This window comes from Falco cherrug, chromosome 2 (assembly GCF_023634085.1).
Source record: "Falco cherrug isolate bFalChe1 chromosome 2, bFalChe1.pri, whole genome shotgun sequence".
Classification (NCBI taxonomy): domain Eukaryota; kingdom Metazoa; phylum Chordata; class Aves; order Falconiformes; family Falconidae; genus Falco; species Falco cherrug.
Window position 1 is genome coordinate 82,536,732 of NC_073698.1, and position 21,906 is coordinate 82,558,637.

At 36.5% G+C, this 21,906-nt stretch overlaps 1 protein-coding gene across 23 annotated transcripts in view; it reads left to right on the forward strand.

Moving 5' to 3' along the window:
* The window catches only part of CASK (calcium/calmodulin dependent serine protein kinase), a 225,610-nt gene that overhangs the window by 127,470 nt on the left and 76,234 nt on the right, over positions 1-21,906 (forward strand). For 22 of the 23 annotated variants that reach the window (XM_055703031.1, XM_055703030.1, XM_055703035.1 and 19 more), the window contains exons 6-10: positions 701-803; positions 12,360-12,535; positions 14,695-14,817; positions 17,282-17,365; positions 18,948-19,047. In XM_055703031.1, coding sequence (XP_055559006.1) covers positions 701-803; positions 12,360-12,535; positions 14,695-14,817; positions 17,282-17,365; positions 18,948-19,047 — 586 coding nt within the window. Of the gene's footprint in view, positions 1-700; positions 804-6,323; positions 6,465-12,359; positions 12,536-14,694; positions 14,818-17,281; positions 17,366-18,947; positions 19,048-21,906 lie in introns of those variants that run through there. The other variant, XM_027816875.2, reaches the window with a different exon arrangement.

The following is a 21,906-nucleotide window of genomic DNA, read 5'->3' on the forward strand; positions in this document are numbered from 1 at the left end:
ATTAAATACTAGATTGTGTTCCGATAGATTTTGTGTGTATGTTACTTCCTGCTACACCAGTCCATATCAATCCAAATTGTTGTATAATATTCCATTTTTCTACATTACACCTCACTCTTGTTAGTGGAAAGACTGTGGAAAATCAAAGGTATGGATGACTGTGTCTGGAATCCAGTTTAGAAACCAAAACAATTTCCCCTCTCACTGAAATATTTATTAGAAACATCACACGGATGTTCCTTTTCTTTCCTGCAGTTGGAAAGTGATCAGTGAATTCTGTGATTAAGGCTCAAAATAGTGTTTTCTGTTCTCTTGTAAAGGATAAGATCCCACAAAGTATATTATAGGCAGGATATTTCTGCTGGAGAATTGAAACAATGTAAGGCTTAAGGGTTAAAGGCAAAAAAGAAAAAGTAATACCAGGTAAGAAATTGTAGGCATTACTTTTTATCTCCATGTTACTATGATTTCCTTGTTCCTTGTGAGTTCTGATAAGTCCTGAAAGGACTTTGCTGTGCTTGAGACAATTGAAAGACAAGGAGTCCATGCCAGAAATAAAAAAATATTTTTAAATTAGGAAATTCTTTTTTAAAAAGCCAAAATTCTAGCTTCTGTTTGCAAATTTAGGAAAATAAGATCTAAAATGCGAATTGTATTTCTCAAATAATATAGTAATTTGCCTGGATTTTTGTCTTTTCAGCCACACTGTGTACTGCTTGCCTCAAAAGAGAATTCAGCCCCAGTAAAGCTTGGTGGCTTTGGGGTAGCAATTCAGTTGGGAGAGTCTGGACTAGTTGCTGGAGGTAAGAAATTTTCCTTTGAAGTTATGTAATATTATGTACATTGTACTGCAGAGTTTGTTCTTCTGACACAGCCTGGCCTGCAAAACAAAAGCTCAAAAATAATCTTTCACTAAAGGCTTTCTTAACATTATAATTGCACACAGTTAAGCTAAACATTTACTGGAATGTAACATTGTTTTGTGTACATATATTGAATATTAAATCCCTCTAAATAATATTCAACAGGAAATTATGCTAGTTTGATCAAAATAAAATTGAAAAAAGCTAAGAGTTTCCCACTTTAATACAATCTTTGGCATAATTCTTTCATGCTTGACTACACAAATCAAATAAAAATGCTATCAGGATTGAAATGTATGTCAAAGCAAGTGAGTAAGGACTTACTACAGCTTCGTCAATGCTCCCCTGTTTCTTAGGCAATTTCCGTCAGAATGCTATGCTGTTTAATAGCAAAATCTTACTAGTTTTCACGTGTGACTCTCTTCTGTGTTTTAATATTTCATTGTAATTACTGCAGAAGACATCAGTATCTTGATACGTATGTATATTTTTGACTGTGTTCTGTTTTCTGTGGATTTTATTTCCTCTAGCTGCCTTCCATATTGTTCCAGACAATAGGCTTATGCTTTAATCAGCCTGCACAGATGAAGACCCAATCAATTTTCTGATGCTTTCACTGCCAGAGTAGGAGACCACGTTAAAAAAAAATTGTTAGTTTTAATTTTTTTTTTTTCCAAAACAAGTAACTTACTCGCAGTACCATGCTTCTTCAAAAACTCAGATTAATTACTTAGAGGTCTGCATTAATTTGGCTTTTATTTGCTTTTTAAAATAAAAAGCAAATCCAATATAAACTCAACGACAGCTTCCATTCCCTTCCAGATATCAGTAATACCCTGGAATTATCCAAGTTCTTATTATCTAGAGACCTAGATACATCTTTTCAAAGAAAATACTCATTCAGTTAAGCTACTATTGTTTCCTTAATAAAAAGGTCACTCCTTCCTGTACTTTTTCTGTGTTTCTCAAATTTTCTGTATATCATCCACTGCTTTTTTTAGTGATAGTTCCTACACTTTTGTTTATGATTCTCTCATTTTTCTTCTTTGTATTCTGACTGAGCAAATTAATTTCTTCTGTTTCAGCTATTCTTCTGGAGGTAGTCAGATACAGTTTACTTTCTTTCAGACTACTAGCTGTCTCACCAGAAACCTCAAGTTCAACTTGGGGAAAAAATCCTGAATTTTTCCCCAAATTTGTCATGTCTTTCCTGTTATCATTCACTGTTCTGCGATCCCACTCATCGTTCATGTGCTCAGCCTCTATGCAGTTTTCAGTGCTGGCCTGGTCTTCCCTTTTCTATGTAAAAATATTTTCATTCCTTTCTGGTTCTGTTTGCATTACTTACAGAAGCTTCTTTTTTAAGTTTCATCAGTGCAATATTCCTCTATACCTGTATCTTTTGCCTCATCCATCTCAGCTTCTGCCACACCAGTCTGCCTTTGTATTTTTTTTCTCTCTCTCAACTGTCATTTCCAATTTGTAGCCTTTTTCTTAGCACTTCTTTCTTTCAGACTCAAATTCCTCTTGCTTTCAGGGATACCCAGAGTAATTCCACTTCATTTATATACCATGGAAGGTCTCAGTTCTACTGCTTGTTTCAGGCTTTCTCCTTAACAGACTCCTTATCTCTTTCTTGTCATCGTCCATTCCAGTCTTTATACCACAAACTACATCTGTTATCTGGCAATTCTTTTCCCTTCCAGATACTTACCTGAAGGTATATTACTAGACAGTCCCCTACACAGCACTTGCAAAATTTTATTTCTTCAACTTTACAATATCACTCCATATTTGTTATGTGGAAGTTAACAATACTGTCTGTTTGAACTGGGCTATAAATTTCTTGTAAAAATTGTTTACCTATGTAATTGTTTCCATAAGTTATCTGTATGCCTTATGGATAAGTACAGGTAATACTAATTTCTTAATTGACTCCTAAATGAATAGAAGCTCTCCATATAGAGACGTTTGAGGAGTATAATAACCAACCTGTTCACTTTCACATTCTTTTTCTAGTTTTTAGTGAAAAGCATTGATTCAGCTTAACATAGTCAATTATTTCCCTTTCAGCATGGCAATTCCTATATTTGGTAGTTAAGACATCAAAAAAGAAATTCTCTATTAAATAAAACCTATTATGATATTAACATACTCTTTACTGACCTAAACCCTGCTGTGCTTCAAACCCATTTCAGTGTGCAGTACACATCAAAATTTTTACAATACTGAAAACACACTGCCTTATCCTTACAGAAAGTGCAATACTTACTAATCTTTCTGTATCTAGGTAATGTGTATTGCCACAATACCCTAGCAGAATATACTGATTATTAGTGTAAATCCCTATGTAGATGACCCTGGTGTTCAAGAACAGAAATCTTGTATCTTTCTTTATTTTACGTTGCTTGGAGTAGTTTTATCTTTTAAACTAGAAAGGGACAGCTTTCCTTTAGAAAAAACATGTCAACATTGGAAGTAGTGTAACTGTAGTAAAGTTCAGTTGATAGTACTCTTCCCTTAATCTTGCATTAAAACCCAGCCATTATGTGAAAGCTCTTCAATATCTATGAAGATAACTCTCTTTTGTAGTAGTATTTTTCCTCTTAAAATATAAGTGGCTATATATAAAATATTCAGGGCTTATCAATGTTCTAAAATTCTTTTCCTGCTTCCATGCCTTTGCATTTTGTGCCACTTTTCTTACTTTTACGTCGACCAGCTGTGCCTTTCAAGCCCAGATTCTGTGTAGCCCCAGGAGAACACAGATAAAAGGGAATTTTATTCCTTAACGTCTTCTAAACCTGCCTTCTAGTTTATAGCTTTCACTCTGTTTGGGACTACAGAACTTTTTTAACTTAACAAAAGACATCTTTTTTCCAGTGTGCTTAAATTGTTTGGGGAGGGGAAGAGGATTTTTGTAATAAAGTTAAACTAGGTACCAGGTATTGAAAGTAGACCAGTCCCAGTCTTGCTATGTGAGTCCAGAGATAGACTTGTGTTGTTTAGAAGGATAACTACAATGTTCTTTCAAGCAGATAGAAGGTTATTTAACAGAAGTGTAAGGGAAATCACAATAACAATCTACGACATCATACTAGATGTGATTAATGAAAATGTCTGTGGAATAGATTTTAGGAACATGACTATTTTATCAGCTAACAACCCAGTTGAGTTTATTTTTAATAGAGTTAAATTATTATTAAGTAAATATATATATATAGCCATAACTCATTTTTCATAAGACCAGAGAGGAAAATGTAAAGAAATACTTTTTGTTCCACTGTGCCCATAAGCTGCAAGGTAACGAATAAGAAGCATGTGTCATCTTCTGATAGGAAATCATTTTCATGAGCTACCACTCTCTGAAGGTCTCTTCTTGCAGTTCTTATGATAAGTGGAAAATTTTTGCTAAGTGTATTCATTTGAAGCATTGAGTTAGGTACTTTAAGGTGGAATTCTAGCAGAGTGCAACATAGTTACAGATCATCATAATTTATAAGTCAGCTCCTATGGAAAAGGATGTAGATAGGAAACAATCCGTGTCTGCAAGATTATGATGCAGCTGGAGTAGTGGAACCTCTGGGAAGTCAGTGATTTAATAGAGCGATCGCACATTATGATCTCTGTCTTCTTCCTTGGACAAATTTTCTTTCTGAATGTGTTATGCATTGTCACAATATTTTCTTAAATAAATGTGACATCAGATTTATCAGATACTAAATATCCTGGATGCTTAATCTTGGGGAGTTTCAGCTAGTATATGGTATAAAAGTTTGAAGGAACAGAAACCATTGAGTCTACAAGTGCTGTTTCGTCCACTTTTAATCTACTTATTTTCTCCTGGTTTGAACTAGTGCAAAATAAGATAACTGTATAGACCTAAATGGTATGAGGTTCTATACTAACTGTCAAGTCTTATCTATGGATCGTTAACTGATTTTCACTTTTTACCTTTAGCAGCAAAATGTCAGAGGTACCATGGTGCTAATCCATTCCAGTATTGATTTTTATGTATTAACAGTTAGCTCCCCTAAGTTGTTTCAGAATCGTATAGTACCTTCAGATATCCTAATAAAACCATCATCTTACTGGAAAAGATCTTATATGTTCTTAATAGAAATACACCAAATAAATATCAAGTGTTCTTGGTTCTTCACAGCTAGCTTCTATTACACTTAGTACAAAAATAGTGAAGGAAGACATTATCATAAATTGCCCTGCAAATGACACCATGCAATTAGGGGGTAGGGCAGAGGGGGGGAATCTTTTAAGTTCCTTTTTTTGTTGTTGTTCCTATCAATGTAAAAATGATCATAGAATGGTTTAGGTTGGAAGAGACATTTAAAGGTCATCTAGTCCAACCCCACTACAGTGAGCAGGGACATCTTCAACTAGATCATGTTATCAGAGCCCCATCCAACCTGACGTTGAGTATTTCCAGTGATGGGGTATCTATGACCTCCCTTGGCAACCTGCTCGTGTGTTTCACCAAACTGGATCTTCTTGGTGGTTTTATAAAACCCAGTTTAAAAAACATGGTTTTGAAATGTTGGGGTTTTGCACTGCATAGACTTTTCTTCTTTTCATCATTAGTGTCTGAATGGTACAGCAAATCTTTCCTTTGTTTTCCAAGGAGAGTTAAACATTTGTAAGCTGAGGTCCTACACTAGTATTCTTTTTTCTCTTAAATGGTAGTGTTTCTTTCCTCTGCAAAGCAAAAGCACTGTTTCGCTCCCCCCACACATGCACCTTGAGAAAAAATATGTGAGCTTCTTCAAAGCTTTACCTCTGATAGACTTTGTTTTATTTAAAAGATAAAACTGTGGTTTACTGTCTCTCAGAAATTTCACTTCACATCTGGGTTGATTTGAAAGTGCTTACAGGAGGCTAATGTGTTTGAAAGTCAATTTAGGTTTACTTCCTCCATCATAGTTTTATGGCTGAAAAGGCCATTGAGTCAGTTATTATAATTTGTCTGGTTAACATGTGATCTTTGCTTTGTTCGTTTTCTGGACACTAATATCCAGTTGTCCAGTTGTCTGCTGATGCATCTTTTAAAATACATTTTCTTCAGACAATCTTCTGTGCTGAAGCTGAGTTACCTTTTTTTTTTCTTTTTTTCTTTGTTGTTTTTTTTTTTTTTAAATCCATTCATCTTCTCTGTACACCTGCTTTAAACATCTCTATTGTCTGGAGTAATGTGGAAAGGAATTAATAGTAGTAAAGTATTGACCTATCTGATCTGTGGTGTGTGATTCTTTGATTCCTTCCACATTATTCTGGACATCCAACTCTTTTAGAAACTCCTTAATTTATGAACATATTTCTTATTACACTATTGTGAGAGGTCAGATGGTGATGTTTATTAGTACCTCACATTTTTTTCCTAAAAATTATTTGTTCCAGTTGTTTCCTTATACATCGTTCAGATACCACTGCTGTTGAAAGACTCTCCTTCTGATATCTTGGTCATCAATCCCCTGCCTTAGGGATGACAAAATCTGATTGGGTCTCTGTATATACTCTTCTTCTTGTGGAAAGCATAGCCCTATTGTCTGGAATAATATGGAAAGAGTCATAGAAACTAAATTATCAAAGGTAAGTCAAAATTTATCTTTAGTGCTTGTAAATGATATCAGATTGACAACACCTGAAGACTGAAGCTCTCTGTTTATCCACAGGAATAATCAGCAAAATTAGCAGTTTTATAAATTTCCAGACTACCAACATGCCTCAAAACTGGCTGATAAGAACACTTACCTGTAGAAATAAGATGTCTAATGTGTGTACCTATTCAGGCATTGAGTGCTTCCTAAGTCAGCAGACACTTTGATGTAGTCATTTATTTACAATGAATTGGATGGAGGCAAGTATCACATTGAATACATACTGCTGCTGAATCTTCATATAGTGATGATACTCAGTTAATGCTGCTCTAGAACAGATCAGAAGAACCTAGAAGCACATAGACAGAAATTGATTCCAGTCTTCCATATGATTTCTTCTCATATACAGATACAACTAAAAATCATGTGTGTATGCATGCATGCAATATTTATTTAAATGCAATAATGTTTTCTTGCGCAGTCATTCAAACATATCTATGAGTGTTCTCATCCTGAAGAATGAAAGACCTGTGGAAGGCAGAAGTTATCTATTACAGAAAGAAAAATGCCTTTGCTTACTGTTCATTCTCACACTGTCTCCAAAAAGATGCAAAGCCTCTCCCAAAATACCAAAGGAAATTGAAAAATTTCTAAAATATTTTTAAAAAATTAAACTGTCAAGAACAATTTTGAAATTTTACACCAGACATGTTTAGAAAGCAAATTTTCTACCTGATAATTTTTAGCAGAAGTGATACTTGGACTTAAGTGCAGTGAGTATCCGTGAGTTTAGAAAACTGTTGTCTATAGATTTTGTTTATCCTGTTACTGATATTCAGCTTACAGTTCTTGTAGTTGCGGCATGGGAAGAATCTCTATCTAAGTTCATGTGTACACTCCATTCATTTTGCTGAGTGAAGTGCAGCTCAGCAGTCCTTCCTCAGGTCAGTTTTTAGAATAACCTTGGAATCATCATTTGCTTCTTTGATGAACCCAGTGAAGTAGTTAGTTGTCATGAGGATGACAGCTGCCCCAGAAACTACTTTAGCCTTTTTAAGGTGCTAACTTATACATACACATATATATGCTTTTTTGGGGGGGTCCTGTTTAGCTGGAAAGTTCAGTCTCAACCTATTAAGTTTCTGTTTGTTCTGGATTTAATTTTTCATGATGAAACTGTGATTTCCACCACCCTCACCCCCCATCTAAAATATCAGGATCTGATCTTGTAATCTGCACTGAAAAGGTTACAAAACCAAATAATTCTGTAATTATTTTCACAAATTATAATCTAGTAGTGGTAAATGGCAGGATTTTATTGTGAACCTAGCCTTCTTTCACATTTCATTTGTATTTATGCATTTGAAATTTAAAAGTGAGTAATAAGGTTTAGTAGTACTGGCTTTTCAGCATTCTATTAAGTAGCATCCATTTTTCACCTAGTTTATAGCAGCAGTCTGCTGGTGTCTTAAACAGCTGTGTAGAATGTTGCCTATTACTGAACTGGACTGTTCCTTCTGCTCAATATCAAGCAGTTCACTCAAGTGGATTTTTGTTGTATACTGGTTTTGAACCAGGGCAACAAAGATCCAGTTCTTCCGCTTGTGGTGTAAGTTCTTTAACTTCCAAGGAAGGAGAAAGAAAGTTTGGGATGATCAGAGAACGGTGTTTGTTAACCATAACGTCTGCCAGTTTGTAAGAGCACTTGAGTACTAAGTAAATATTAAGCCTCACATTTTGATGTGAGGTCACCAGGTAAAGTAAAATAGGAACCCTGAAATATCAAGAGGCTATAATTTGCCTATTGTCACGTAGAAAGTAGGGAATAAACCTCAAGAAGCTTGTTCTGTTAGAAAAGAATGTGTGTATGGGAAAAAATTGTGATAAGAAGAAGGTCACTGATAATGAACAGAGTGCTGGCAGTGGGTGGCTACGGCATAAGAAGTGCTTGCATCTTTTGTCTGCAATTTTTAAGTGCACTGTTGCAAGTTATGTTTGCTATCTGTTGATATGCAGTAGTTCTGTATTTTTGTGTTTCCTTGCCCTGTGGTCAGGAAGAGGAAGGGGAAAGGAAATCTGGTGCTCTTATCCATCATCAAGACTCAGCTCTGCAAAATTTAGTGAAGATGGTTAATGCTTAGTTTCAAGAAGCTATTCTGTTCTGCATATATTTATGAGTGCATATAAGTACTGAAGGATTTTTCTTGCTTATCAATTCCTGCAAAGTAGTTTTAATTTGAAACATTATTTGCTGAAAGGGAGAAGGAAGCAAAAAAATATGCACTTTTGATACTCTCTTGACACTGTCAGATTACTTATTTTATACAGTTTATATTATTTTATACAGATTAAAACATTTACGGTGATATTTGAAAACTAAAAATGAAAGTGGGGGGCTGTGGTCAGTCCGTAACAGCCCCCCTCTGCCACACTGTCCTCCTCACACTGTTCTCCTGCTCCTGGGGGGGTCCTCCACAGGCTGCAGTTCCTTCAGTGAATATCCACACGTTCCAGCATGAGGTCCTCCATGGGCTGGAGGGTGGATACCTGCTCTGGTGGGGGGTCATCAACAGGGCTGAAGTTGTGTGTACCTGCTCCACCGTGGCCTTTCCAGGTGCGCTGGGGAGTCTGCTGGGGCACCTGGAGCACCTTTCCCACTTCCTCCTCCTCTCACCCTGGTGCTCATGGGCTGTTTCTCACTTCTTCCCGTACTTCGCACTGCTGGGCAGGGTTTTTCCTGTTCTTACACTGTTTCTCTGAGGCACCACCATCTTGCCTGCTTGACTCACCTGTGCTCTGCAGTGGGTCCGTTGGAACCAGGGGTGTCTGGCATGGGGCAGCCCCAGCCCCTCCTCACAGAGACCACCCCAGCAGCACCCCTACTGCCAGCACCTTGACACCTAAACGCCTACACCTGGTAACACTATAGTATTGCTTATGTAGCGTGTTGCTGCTAAATACACTGTTTTACACCATAGGAGAAAATGTAGCATGGGCGATTATTTGCAAGGACACATCCTCAGAACAAGGTGTTCTGTAGGTTGGCCTTCACTGTACAGCAGATGCCCAACAGACTTAAATGCGCTGGCAAAAAAAAAAAAAAAAACAAACCAAAACCCACGGCTTTACTTCTATGTCTCACAGCACATAGTCATGTTTTGCTACATTTGTCTCTGCAATTGTTTACTTCAAACACAAAGGTCCTGAGCTGAGAGGAATGGCATAAAATTATTGGAAATACGCATTATATCAACTTAGATATCATTTGATACATAGGATTCTTAGTTTTAATAGCTACTTGATCCAGACAACTGTATACGTCCCTGAAGTTTAATACCTCTTTTAAACAGCTTGCTTTGTCCTTATGCTATCTAGTCTTCTAGTGAATTCTGCTGTTTGTCTTTTGAATATTTTCTCTTTTCTAATTTTGAATAATTTCTATTTTCTCTAGACTTCCCAGATTTTGTAACAGCAATTAGAAAGCCTGGTAGGAAGGCAAAATCTTCAGAGTATATATGATTTTCCATTTGTATTGATAAAAAAGATTCAAATTACCTTTATAACCACAAATGTGTTTTTTCCTATGTGTAAGAGAGGGTACACCTCCTCCAAAACTGCAAATGGGTACCTCTGCACCCAAATGCCAGGAAGTTTACCACTGAGATAAACAAGACATGGGTAAGCCAGGCTGCTCTGCGGTTTCGCATGATGACTTCTGTTCTAAAGATTTCCAGACTGTGGTACGCGTACCACTAATGTCACATGAGCAGTCTAAGTGGTATACAAGTACCGTTTGAACAGACAGGTGTTGCTGCCTATGTACATGCGTAGCATGATACAGAGCTGGAAATGTGGATACATTTGCTGTAACAAATTAGGGAATCTTAGGGGGAAAAAAGTTAGGACATCCTTCTAGATATAGATTTGTAGGCACACGGAGGGGATGGAAGGAAAAAAAAAAAAAAGGAAAAAACCCCAGAGTTCTCAGCAACTTGTGTGTACTGGAGATACATAGTTGCAGTTTTCTTTCCCTTCCCCATCACCAGGCATTTAAAAGAGATTCTTTGGGTCATCTAAGGAGATAATTCTTTACCTCATATTTGTGATCTTGAAGGTTTGGCTTTAAGGTTTATCAGTTAGGGTGATCAGTTACCCTGTAAATTGTGTGTAACCAACAAGAAAAATTAGTAATCTTTCCCGATGTTGATCTCTGTCTTTCTCTGTCCAAAGTAAATGTCTTTCCTCTTCCCTCAGTGATACAAGGGATGAGCTGGACTTGCAGCATCTTGCTGTTTTATTCTTTTTTTAGCCTGGGAAGGAGCTGCCCCTTTGCCATCATGTCAGCCTAGACTGCATGGACTTTTTAAGATGCCAGCCTAGCTTGGTGGTGAGGTGATGTTTCTTTGCCACAGGCAGGCTCCTGACATCTGTTTGATAGAGGAATTCCCTCATAAACTGGGAATGAAAAGGTTTAACACAAAGCCAGGTGAAGAAGATTGGCAATGGTGGTGTTTGTTCTTAAGAATAGTATGGTGGAAAAAGCTACCATCTTTCTGTCAATTCTTTAATCCTTGTAGATACAAAGAAGAGTGAGTAGGGACTAGTTAACAAAGCATGGTCAGATTGTATTCCTGCGTTAGGTGGTATGAATGAAGGATGGTCTTCACTGTGTAAGCTATTGCCAGATAGTCTCCAAAGTGTTTGTTACCCGTGCTGCAACTTAGCTAACTCATATTCAAATGCTGTGCAGGATAGGCTAGTCCAGCAAGAGTCTCTTTACAAGACAAGACTGAATTAAATATGTGCCATGCGAACACCTCAGATTCTCTAGGCTGCATTGTAAACTCTGCTAGCCAGCAAAAAGATGCTGCAAGCCCTGAATGGAGCCTCTGAAGTCCACTGTAGTATCAGTGAGCAAGAATAGTTTATGGAGGTGGTGGTACAAGTGGTAGCAGTTTGCTAGTTGCGGGGTTTTTTTTCTTCTGTTGGTACTTGAGTGGAACCAGCATAGTTCAAAGACTACAGTGTTTGTAAGTGTCACTGATGCCCTGAGGGTCTAAAGCTTCATTCTTGCAAATCCTTTGCAGTGGAAACAAACCTTTATAATGGGAAACATTTATAGGGAGAGGTAAAATGTTTGTTGCTTTTATGTGGCTTAATGTGCTACACAGGGATTGAATTAAGTCATTCTAATCAGTTTATGCACTCCAAGGATTAGCTGGTACTAAATGTTTTGTTTGTGTGGGTGTACCTACATTACCAAAATCAGTACTGACCCAGAACCATTACTGTGTGGCACTCATTGAAAGCACTCTGTGAAACAAATTAGCATTATCTTTTTATCTGCATTATCTTTTTTATCTACTTCAAATGAACAACACATTTGCTGGTGTTTTGCGTTCTTGTTGGCAGTTTCAGTACACTGGCTAAGATCTGGGCAGAGCATCAGACCAAACTATGCTCTTGCCAATTAGAGGCAGCTTTTTCAAGCAAGCAGTGTAGATTAGAACTCTACAGTATCTTTGCACATGCTCTCTGGATAAATAATTCCTCTTTCAAAGGTGGTCCAAATTGATATCTTTACTTCTATATGGCATGTTTCACTGAAAAATCGTAGTGCTCTTACATAAGTCTTGTTTCACAGTCTGCGGGGTAGGATAGAATATTCTGTAATTTATACAAGTATAAATCAAGAAGAAGCTAAACTACTCATTTGTCTCGCTGCATGTATTTAATAAGTACTAAACTTAAGGAAAAAAGAAAGAATTGTGTTAAAAGCTTAACCCATGAAAAAAACTTACAACTGTTTGTTTAATGCAGTGATGTTCTTCATTTCTATGTTTGACATACGTCACTTTGACTCAGTTTTGTTTTTATTTCCATTTAGGACGTGTAGGAACACCTCATTTTATGGCCCCAGAAGTGGTAAAAAGGGAACCTTACGGGAAGCCTGTAGATGTTTGGGGTTGTGGCGTGATCCTTTTTATCCTGCTAAGCGGTTGTTTGCCTTTTTATGGAACCAAGGAAAGATTATTTGAAGGCATTATTAAAGGAAAATACAAGGTAAATGACAGTATATCTGAATCTTTTTCCAGTGAGATGAGGAGCTCTGCTGGTAAAATTTCTGGAAGGTTTTTTTTATTTAGCCTGATTTAAATTTGAAACTTACAGATATCTGTGTTACACAGGAAGAGAGGTGATTTTCTCTCTTCAGTCTGTCTTGTTACTACTGTGTTTTGTATCAGGAATTAGAATACAGAAATATTTACTCAGATGAAATAATAAATGGGTGCAACAGCTAGCCCTTAACTGTACATTGAGCTTGGTGAGATTACATGAGGTTTAGCTGTGAAATACAACATACTGTATGCTACTTTATGTTTGTGGATCATTTAAATTTGTTAGTCAAATAAAAGAGCTATCATAAAGGCTGGTTATCATATTTCCTTGATGTAAAAAAAAATCTTACTGTAAAAATGTAGTTATGCACTTTCTTTTTAGTACAGTGTGCAGTAAGGTGCAGCTGATGGTTCAAAAGGAGCCACTTGCAACTGAAAGCAATCAGTGTGCGTGCAAGATAAACTTGTTTCACAACATAAGCATCCTAGGACCATAATGGAAACAAATTTAAAGCTTCAACTTCACTATTTCTGCGGTTTTGTCTAAGATCGGTTTTGCTTTACTTTGCAACCAAGGTCATACGTGAGCTGTGTATTAACAAATTAAGAGTGGAAACTCCTAAAACTGTCTGATAGTGTGTAGTAGGGTTTAGGAAGTGTTTTATTATATTAACTTGATGGTAGTATGCTAAAATGTAAATGACAGCAGTTGTGCTGCATTTGATTAGGAGCACATTTTTTGTCTTCAAATTTTGCATTCCAAGAAACAGGATTTCTTAATGACACTAGTTTTGAGTTGCATAGACTGGTAGATGTTCCTGGTTTGTTTTATGGAAGATTTCTTTATAGAATCTCTTAAGCAGCTAAAACGTTCTGGAAGCATAGAAGTTAACTTTTCTTTGTTTAAAAAAAAAAGTCATGGCCAGCACATTGTGTCTTCTCAGTTCCTTTTCTGTTCCTGTTTCCACAATAATATGTTTATTCCAGGAAAATATTATAAAACAGCCTTGCTGCAAATTTGCAGTTACCTTCATTTCATTAGGGCGGAAAAAGAAATGACAAATCACAACTATAAATGTGCATTTCATAGCCAGATAACATTCCTGAGTGCTCCAATTTAAAGCAACTATTTTTCATAAAGACTGGTTTTAAATAAAATTGACATCTTTAAATGAAAAGAATATAACATTGAAAAGAGTCTGGTTATAATTTTAGATTTTCATTTAGCACCTGTAAAATTATCAGTGTACCATCTAAATAAAACTTAAGTTTTTCATCAATTAAAGAAATACTAGAAATGGCTTAAGGATAGAATCCTTTACCACAAAAAGAATTTTCTTACATTACTGTGGTTTTATCAGTTGCCCATCATCTTGACTAGTTGAACATAAACCTGCATATGCACAAGATGAAAATATATTCTAAATCATCCTTCACATTGTTGTCTCCTAAAGATACTGTTCTGCTCAAAAAAGTGTTGCAATTGTTTGTTAGTGTGCTTTCCTACCTGAGCAGCTGAAGATGCTTAACTGTTACAAATTGAAAGGAATTCATTGGGAAGGGCCATTGTCCATGATACCTGCAGGACAGCACCAGAGTAGTTCACAACAGGCATTAGCTTACTTACTCCCTTCTTACACAGCATCACTGGCATGAAATTGTGGGTTCATATAGACAGACTGTCATGCGATTCCTTATATTGGTATCAGGAATAGCATTTATTTCTACATTTATCACGGGCATAGTTAACTATCAGACAAAGCCTAATTACTTTTTCTTTTTCTAGTGAAGGGTCACTTTTACCTGAACAAAATGTAGCATAGGTAGAAAATTAAACAGTGTTTATTACATAATACCAAGGATATCTCAGCTTTTATGTGATACAGTGCTCACTGGTTTCAATTTTTATGCCATTTCAATAGCAAATAATGTACAAATGTGTAAGTTATTAAAAAACTTAAAACTTCCTTTTACATATATCGTAACGGAATGTTTGCAAGTACCGAACAGTGTTAAATCTCTGCAATTACTTTACATAATGAGTAGGTTCTTCTCTATATTCTTATTACTAATTTAATTTCTTTTTTTCTTGCTTGTAATCAGATGAATCCTAGGCAATGGAGCCATATTTCCGAAAGTGCCAAAGATCTGGTACGCCGCATGCTTATGCTGGATCCAGCAGAAAGGATAACAGTATATGAAGCACTGAATCATCCATGGTTAAAGGTAGTAAAAGCAGCTGTTTACATACCAGTTTCCTCTTCAAGGGAGATAAAGATTTACTTATTTTGTTTCTTTGAACTTTGCAAAGTAGCCGTGACATTGTACAAAATCTGTGATATGATATGCTTTAAATGCTTTCTAAGATTAGAGCCTGAGATTTTGATAACTGCCAGGCTTGAACTCTTGCTTAGCAGCAAGAGCCAGCTCACTTAGGTACCTTCAGCAGCACCAGAGTACAGGGAGTAGGGCTGCACAGAATAAAGCTTGATGAAGGTATTCATGTGTCTTTCTGTGGCTCTCATACTCTAGAGGAATAATTTCTTTTCTCGTATTTGCTCAGTCCTATCTAGACCTCTTTCCTCTTATGCATGTAGCCATGCAGTTTATTGCAGTACATCGTGCTACTTAACCGTGCTGCTTTCTTGCATTAGATTCCTGAAATACCCCACCAGAGTGAGGGAAGTATGTACTGGTGTGTCACTTAAAGGCCTCTAACTACATAAAATTATATGGCATCTGGTAATCAAATTATTTTTCAGTGGTGGCAGAATTTACAACACATTTTGAGCCAGTGAAGAGTAGTTGCTGGACACTGAACATCAGGAACAGGAGCAGGAGAATATACACCTAGTTTCTCAGCAGTCCTATTAATAGGCTGTGCTAGACATTGGAGTTGGAAAATGATAGGTGTGTTGCAGATTTGAAAGTTGGCAAGTACTGGTTCAGAGCTTTGTATCTTCTTTGGCAGAAGCTGATGAATTAACTATTTTACTTTGTTATCCTCTATTTCTTTCCTATAGTGTGGATGCAGGGTAGAGTGAGTCATAATATCATTAACTTAAAACAGGGCACTTACTTGGAAAGGGTGCTCTTCTAATGTCTGCTACTGGACTGTTTGTATGTTCTGCATTAGACAAATATTGACACACACACACACACACACAAAAAAAAAAAAAAGAAGAACCTGGGAAGCACAGGCTTATATGTTCTTCTTCTTCCTCCAAGTAAATGGTGTAATTAGTAGTGAATGGAGTCATTCCTCCACTTCTCTGCTCTTTTTCTGGCTCTGACTCGTGTATTCCAAGCTGCAGAATGATATAGTTTAGAAAAGGAGGACAGGAGTATGCGCCTCTTGGGAATAAAAGTGGTTAAGGCACTCTTCTGAATATTGGGAAACTGCAGGTTCAAACATTTCCACTCAAAAGGAGCCAAAGTTCTGTCTGTTCATCTGGGGCATACATAGTGCACAAAATATTTCAAAGAGCATAGGAATGGACACCATGTTGGGAAAGCCTGAATGATGATACTCCAGTGATTGCACCTGTGGTAAACACAGGTGATCTGGTTTAACCTGCATGTAATTTGACTTTTTTCTCACTTCATGAGCTTACCCACATTTAGATGCTAAAGCAAGGGGTTTGTTGAGGGTTATTTTGGCAGAAAGCTTTGCCGTTTTTGTGTTTCAGCAACTAAGTTGGTTAGGCTTTTTAAAAAGGTAATTCTGTAATGCAAATGTGCAAGTTCTGCCTATATAGCATGAATAGCACTTTTGATGTCTGTGGTCTCTTTCTGATATTGCTGTTACTTGTTCAAAGACAAGCCAGGAGAGAGAAGATTTAGTTTGAGATAACTTTGTTTCCAAGTTTAGGCCAGCATTCTGTGAGTCAGTCCTCTTATTTTTGCCTGTGATAAACTGCCTGCCCTGCTGACTCAGAATTTTCTTCTAAACCATTTATAGATAGCCGCCAAACACAGCATGAGGCAGGGACATCTTTAGTGCCGTAGAGAGACAGAATTACTTCTGCCAGCGATTTCACTCTGATTCAGGAGATGCATGTGATAAATATGTACATTAAATTAATAAGTGTATGTAGCTTCTGTGATGATTTGGGGCAGGGGAAGAAAGTAGTCAGCTGCTGCAGGTTCTGTCCCCACTGTCCACTGTTCATTGGTGAATGTTTCTTTTGCATGTACAATGGAGAATTCCTTCTGTAAGCCAGCGCCTGGTGTCACCAGCCATCAAGCTGGCACTTCCTACTCTGTTGGACACGTACCCCATCTCTCAAGCTCACCTGATACCAACCACCCCTTAAAAGGGTACTTGAAGTCCTTACTTCACTGGAGTTGGTGAATCCCAAGAAGCGGAACTACTTTGTGCTTGCCAGCTTCAAAGTTTAATGCTAGGCACAGACTGACTAACAGTGCAACGGTAAAACAAAAAGCTAGGGTCTTACTACAAAGTGAGAAACAAAATTACAAAAAGAAAATATCCCTAGCTCAAGAATGTTTTCAACATATTTTAATCCCTCTCATTTTCCTAAGGTTTTTCTTAAGTTGCAACAAATCCTCATTCTCCTTAGGATACTTGTTAGCTGGTATATTTCTTGTCTAGTTTCTTAATGTTGAGATAATATTAAGAGCTTGTGTTTAATGTTTCTTTGTTTTGTTTTTTGTGGGTGTTTTTAAGGAGAGAGATCGCTATGCATACAAGATTCATCTTCCAGAAACAGTAGAACAATTGAGAAAATTCAATGCAAGACGAAAACTAAAGGTAAAATGAATGTAGTGTTAAAAAAATATAATTACATAACTTGAATTGTGTGTGATACTTTATTCATTTTAAAAATGCTAAAAGAAATCTGTGCTCTGAAGTTGACAATAAAATAAAGAGTTGAAATGGGCCTTCACAGTTGTTTGTTGCAATGACGTCTCGTTAAGAGTGTTCATCCTTTCTTAGTGCGTAGTTTTCAAACTAATTTTCAGTGCAAATTGTCTGGTATGAACCCAGGTGTGTATGAGGTCTTCAAATTAATTCATTAATTCTGTATAACATGAGTTATTGGAGAGGAGAGAATAGTAAAATGGTCTTCTGTTATTGTGTTATATTTATAATAAAAGGAATGTAATAATGTTTTAGGGTGGTTTTTTTTTTCAAGAAGAGCAAAGACGTATTCTTCAGTTTATCCCCTTTATGTTGAACTATACACAAAAGTATTTCTCAGATGCATTGAAAAGAATGTTGACATTTTAGCCCAAAACAACATGGTTTCCCTTTAGTTCCTATCTTGAAAAGTTTAATGGAAACATTTTTTAATTCACTGAAAGGTTGAGAAAATTTTAACAGAATCATGCAGTGTTACAATTCATAAGGTATTTTTATAATTTGTCATAAAATACAGGATTGGGTATACACGTTGAGTTGCTGCTTTGCAAGCTTAATGTAGCTGGCAAAACAGCTGATGATTAGGGTGCAACAGTTGCCATAGGTCATGATAAACAGCGCTTTCTCTTGGGTGGTTTCAGGTATGTCCAGGTAATCCTTTCATTAAAATGTTAGCAAGTACATTTTAGAATATGACCTGTTTTCCTGCTCTAGGCATAGTTCCCAGACTTCTTCCTGGGGAGGCCACTGTATTTAGTCTCCTGAGAGCTTTTGTATCTGTGCTATTTGTTTTCTACCATTTTATCCAAAGCACAGCCTTGCAGAATGTTTCGTGAAATTATTTGTGTTCTGTTTTGACTACAGCCACGGCTGTAAGGCATTAAAACCTGAGTGGTTAAACTAATTTACTTGAACAAGTAAATGTATGTTGAAGCAGACAACCATTTTTCTGCCTTTGTAACTTCGCATGTAACACTCGTTCTGGGATTCTGAGATTATTACATTTTCATATAGATACATTATGGGTGTCAAATATCCTAGTGCTGTCAGTGTCAGATTCTGACAATTTCTCAAGTAACAACATATTGATTTGCTTTAAGGAGTGAATTTTTATATTTGCTAAGCTACCCACTCTAGGGAGGAAAGAGAAACAAGTGAGTTATTTTGTTTGCATTGTACTATGGGAATTTATGCCTAACACTTACAGTTTTAAAATGCTTACCCGTGTAAAATTGTTCTCATGGATCCTCTCACAAAGAATATACTTTATGTTTATTATAGTGATGTATGACCAGCTCTTCTGTTGGATATGGTCACTGGTAACAGTGAAGCAGAGCTAAAAATAGAAAATCTATTTAGTCTTCACTGAGAATGTCAACACACAAGAGACCTCAGGAGTTTGAATGATCCAGGGTGTCTGGAATTGTTTCATTATCCTTCTTTGTGTAACTTTGTGGGTGTTTTTATTCAGGGAGCAGTACTAGCAGCTGTGTCAAGCCACAAATTCAACTCCTTCTATGGTGACCCCCCTGAAGAGCTGCCAGATTTCTCTGAAGACCCCACCTCCTCAGGTAGTTTAATAGAAAGTGTATTTACTGCAGTCAACCTGTCTTAATTCTGTTCTGACTAGAGTACCAAGCATTTACTAATTTTTTTGTGGTTTCATAAAGTTGCATATTAAGTTAACATTTAAATATGAAAGCATAAATAATTTTCAATGATAATGGTGCTATTGACTGGAGAAAATAGATCTCTGCAGAGTTGTAAGTTTCTACAGAAATTCTGATTCATTTTATTTGTTGTATATACATTTAATTACAAATAGTGCTGTAACCTCATATTTTTCTTTATATTATTTGAATGTAAAAGCTTATTGAAATTTTGTAGTGAATTCTTGGGCAGGTGCAAGGTTCTAATACCTTACTAATAGTTACTGGTTAAAAGAAACCATTGTGTACCAGTTTCTTGACCACCTGTTTTAGAGAACAGTATGGTTAAGATGTTTCCTTTTTAAAGTAAGCTGGACAGTATTTCTGATACTATAATCCAGACCCTCAAATCTTCAAAGCAGGACAGTACATTTCAGGGACCTCCCAATGTACTTCACAGAGGAAGACGATACATAGCTAGGCCTTGGGCAGGACGGTGATCTTAATCCAAGCAGTCCTTTTGTCTCAGCCCATATTCAGGAATTTAAATAACCTGTCAGTCCCTATACAAACACAGCCCTGTCATAGTTATGCCTCTTAATTTTGATATAGCATTCCTCAGAACATTTGCAGTGCAAAAGTCTGTGTTTGTCTGTCTGATGTAAAATGACAGTTTAGGAGCAAGTTAAATGAACTTTTAAGAAAAATCTAAGGCCAGTAGGACCCTCTCTTCATTTTTCTAAACAACTAAATAGTACTGGCAGAATATTTTAGCTTTACACTACTTTACTAGAACGCTTTTCAAGAATTTCATTACGTGTGTTGAACTGCTGTGTGATTATTCGCTTTCCCAATATCTTTACAGGTGAGAAAATTACTGAATGCATATGTTAAGTGTTCCTTTTCTGCTTTTTCATATGAACAAGAATTTTTTATAATTTTAATGCCATTAATATAGGAATTGGGGGCAGCTTTTTTTGTTGAATTCTTAAATTTAACTTCTTGGAATTCAAGTTTGAGTACTTAAAAGATTGCTTTGTCCTTAGAGATGCACACTGTTCATAATTTCCATAGAAGTGAATGGGAATCTCAGATCATTTATTGCAAATGGGTAATCACAGCATCATGGCTAAACTTCAGGTAGCCAGCTGATGTACATGTAAGCATATATACTCTTAAAGAAAGAGTAAGTTGGGTTTACTTCACCCAGAATTACTGGCAGTGCTTTAATGTTTGTTTCCAGATACTTCCCCCATTTAAAAAAATGAATAGGCCACCAACATGATTGGCAGTGGCAACTTTCCTAATCTAAAAACTGCAGTTCCTCTTTCCAGTTTCAGTCTCACATCAACAGGACATGTGTCTTCCTGATAGAGTGATGTAATTGCAGATCTCAGTGTACAGCAAAGGTACAAGTTCTATTTTTTTCCATTTGCAGAACAGATGAATCCAGTACACATGTAAATGCTACAGTATATCTGTGCTGGATCCATTGTTATCTTGTGTTCTCTCTGAAAGAACTGAAACAACAACCTGGATTTCTCAGGAAAGCATAATTATTCTCTAAAGTGACATTGTTGATCTCACTGATGGGAGATCACAGCGATCAGGAAACCATACTGAGTGGGTAGTTTTCATGCTGTTTCCCTGACCAAATACATTAGTTGATAAAATATTTAATATCACAGGATAAACACTGAGGCTTGCAGGAAAAGATACTGCAACTTTCTACTTCTGAAATTGCTAGATACATTGTTTCCTCTTCAGAAGTACACTAATAACATTTTCAGATATTACTAGCTTGTAAAGACAGGCTCTTGTGATGATTCTAAACTGAACTAATTTATAGAAATTAGACATAAAACTCTTGAATTGCAGTAGAAACTTGACTCTCTTAAGGTTATTTAAGTTTCCTTCCTAACATCTCATAATGTTATTCCAGATCATAAACTCTAATGAAGAGCATTTAATATTTTAAATGTTGCTGCCTATTTAATCCTCCCATAAAATTTCATGAAGCTTATCATTGAAAGTAAATGATTTGTCAGAAATGGGCAAATGCAGAACTCCTACTGAGATAAAAGATGCAGAAATATAAATGCTTATTATGTTATGCAAATTGCATATCCTGTCCTCTTCAAGTCTTTCTAAACACAGAAACAGAAAATTTCATTTATGTCTTTTTCCCAGATTAATCTAGAGGTGTTCTTCCTCAGAGTTCAGTGAACCTGGGATTGCTGGAGCCTTTGAGCATCTTCCTATACTACCAGAGTAATAGCCTGGGATATGAAGGCACTATAAGTAGCAAGTCAGATGACTTTCTTAGATGCAGAATCACAAAGGATATTCTTGTTAGAGAGCTTTTCAGTGAAGTTCAGCAAAATTAGACAGGAGTGAGCACAGATAAATTTTGTTTGAAGTCAACCAGGTATTTTTCTGTACACATCTTCCTTCGAATCGTACAGAGTGTGTTAATAATTCTTGGTTCCCACAGCTTTTCCTGGGTGATCTGTTTCCTCCTTTATCAAGCAACTATCCTCTGCAGGACTTAACTTAACCCGACTATCATTCTTTTGGTAACATGACAGAAGTCAGCCTTGCTGAATTTTGAGAGAGTATGACAAAGGCTTTTATAACATTTTGAAAAATTAGGTAAATATTTTTAAACTAAAACATTACTTTACTGCAGATAGGCTGTGTTCAATAACTTCTTTATTAAAGCTACAGAACAGCTCAAATGACAAGCATCTTGCAAATGTTTTTTGCTAGAATGTAAAACAT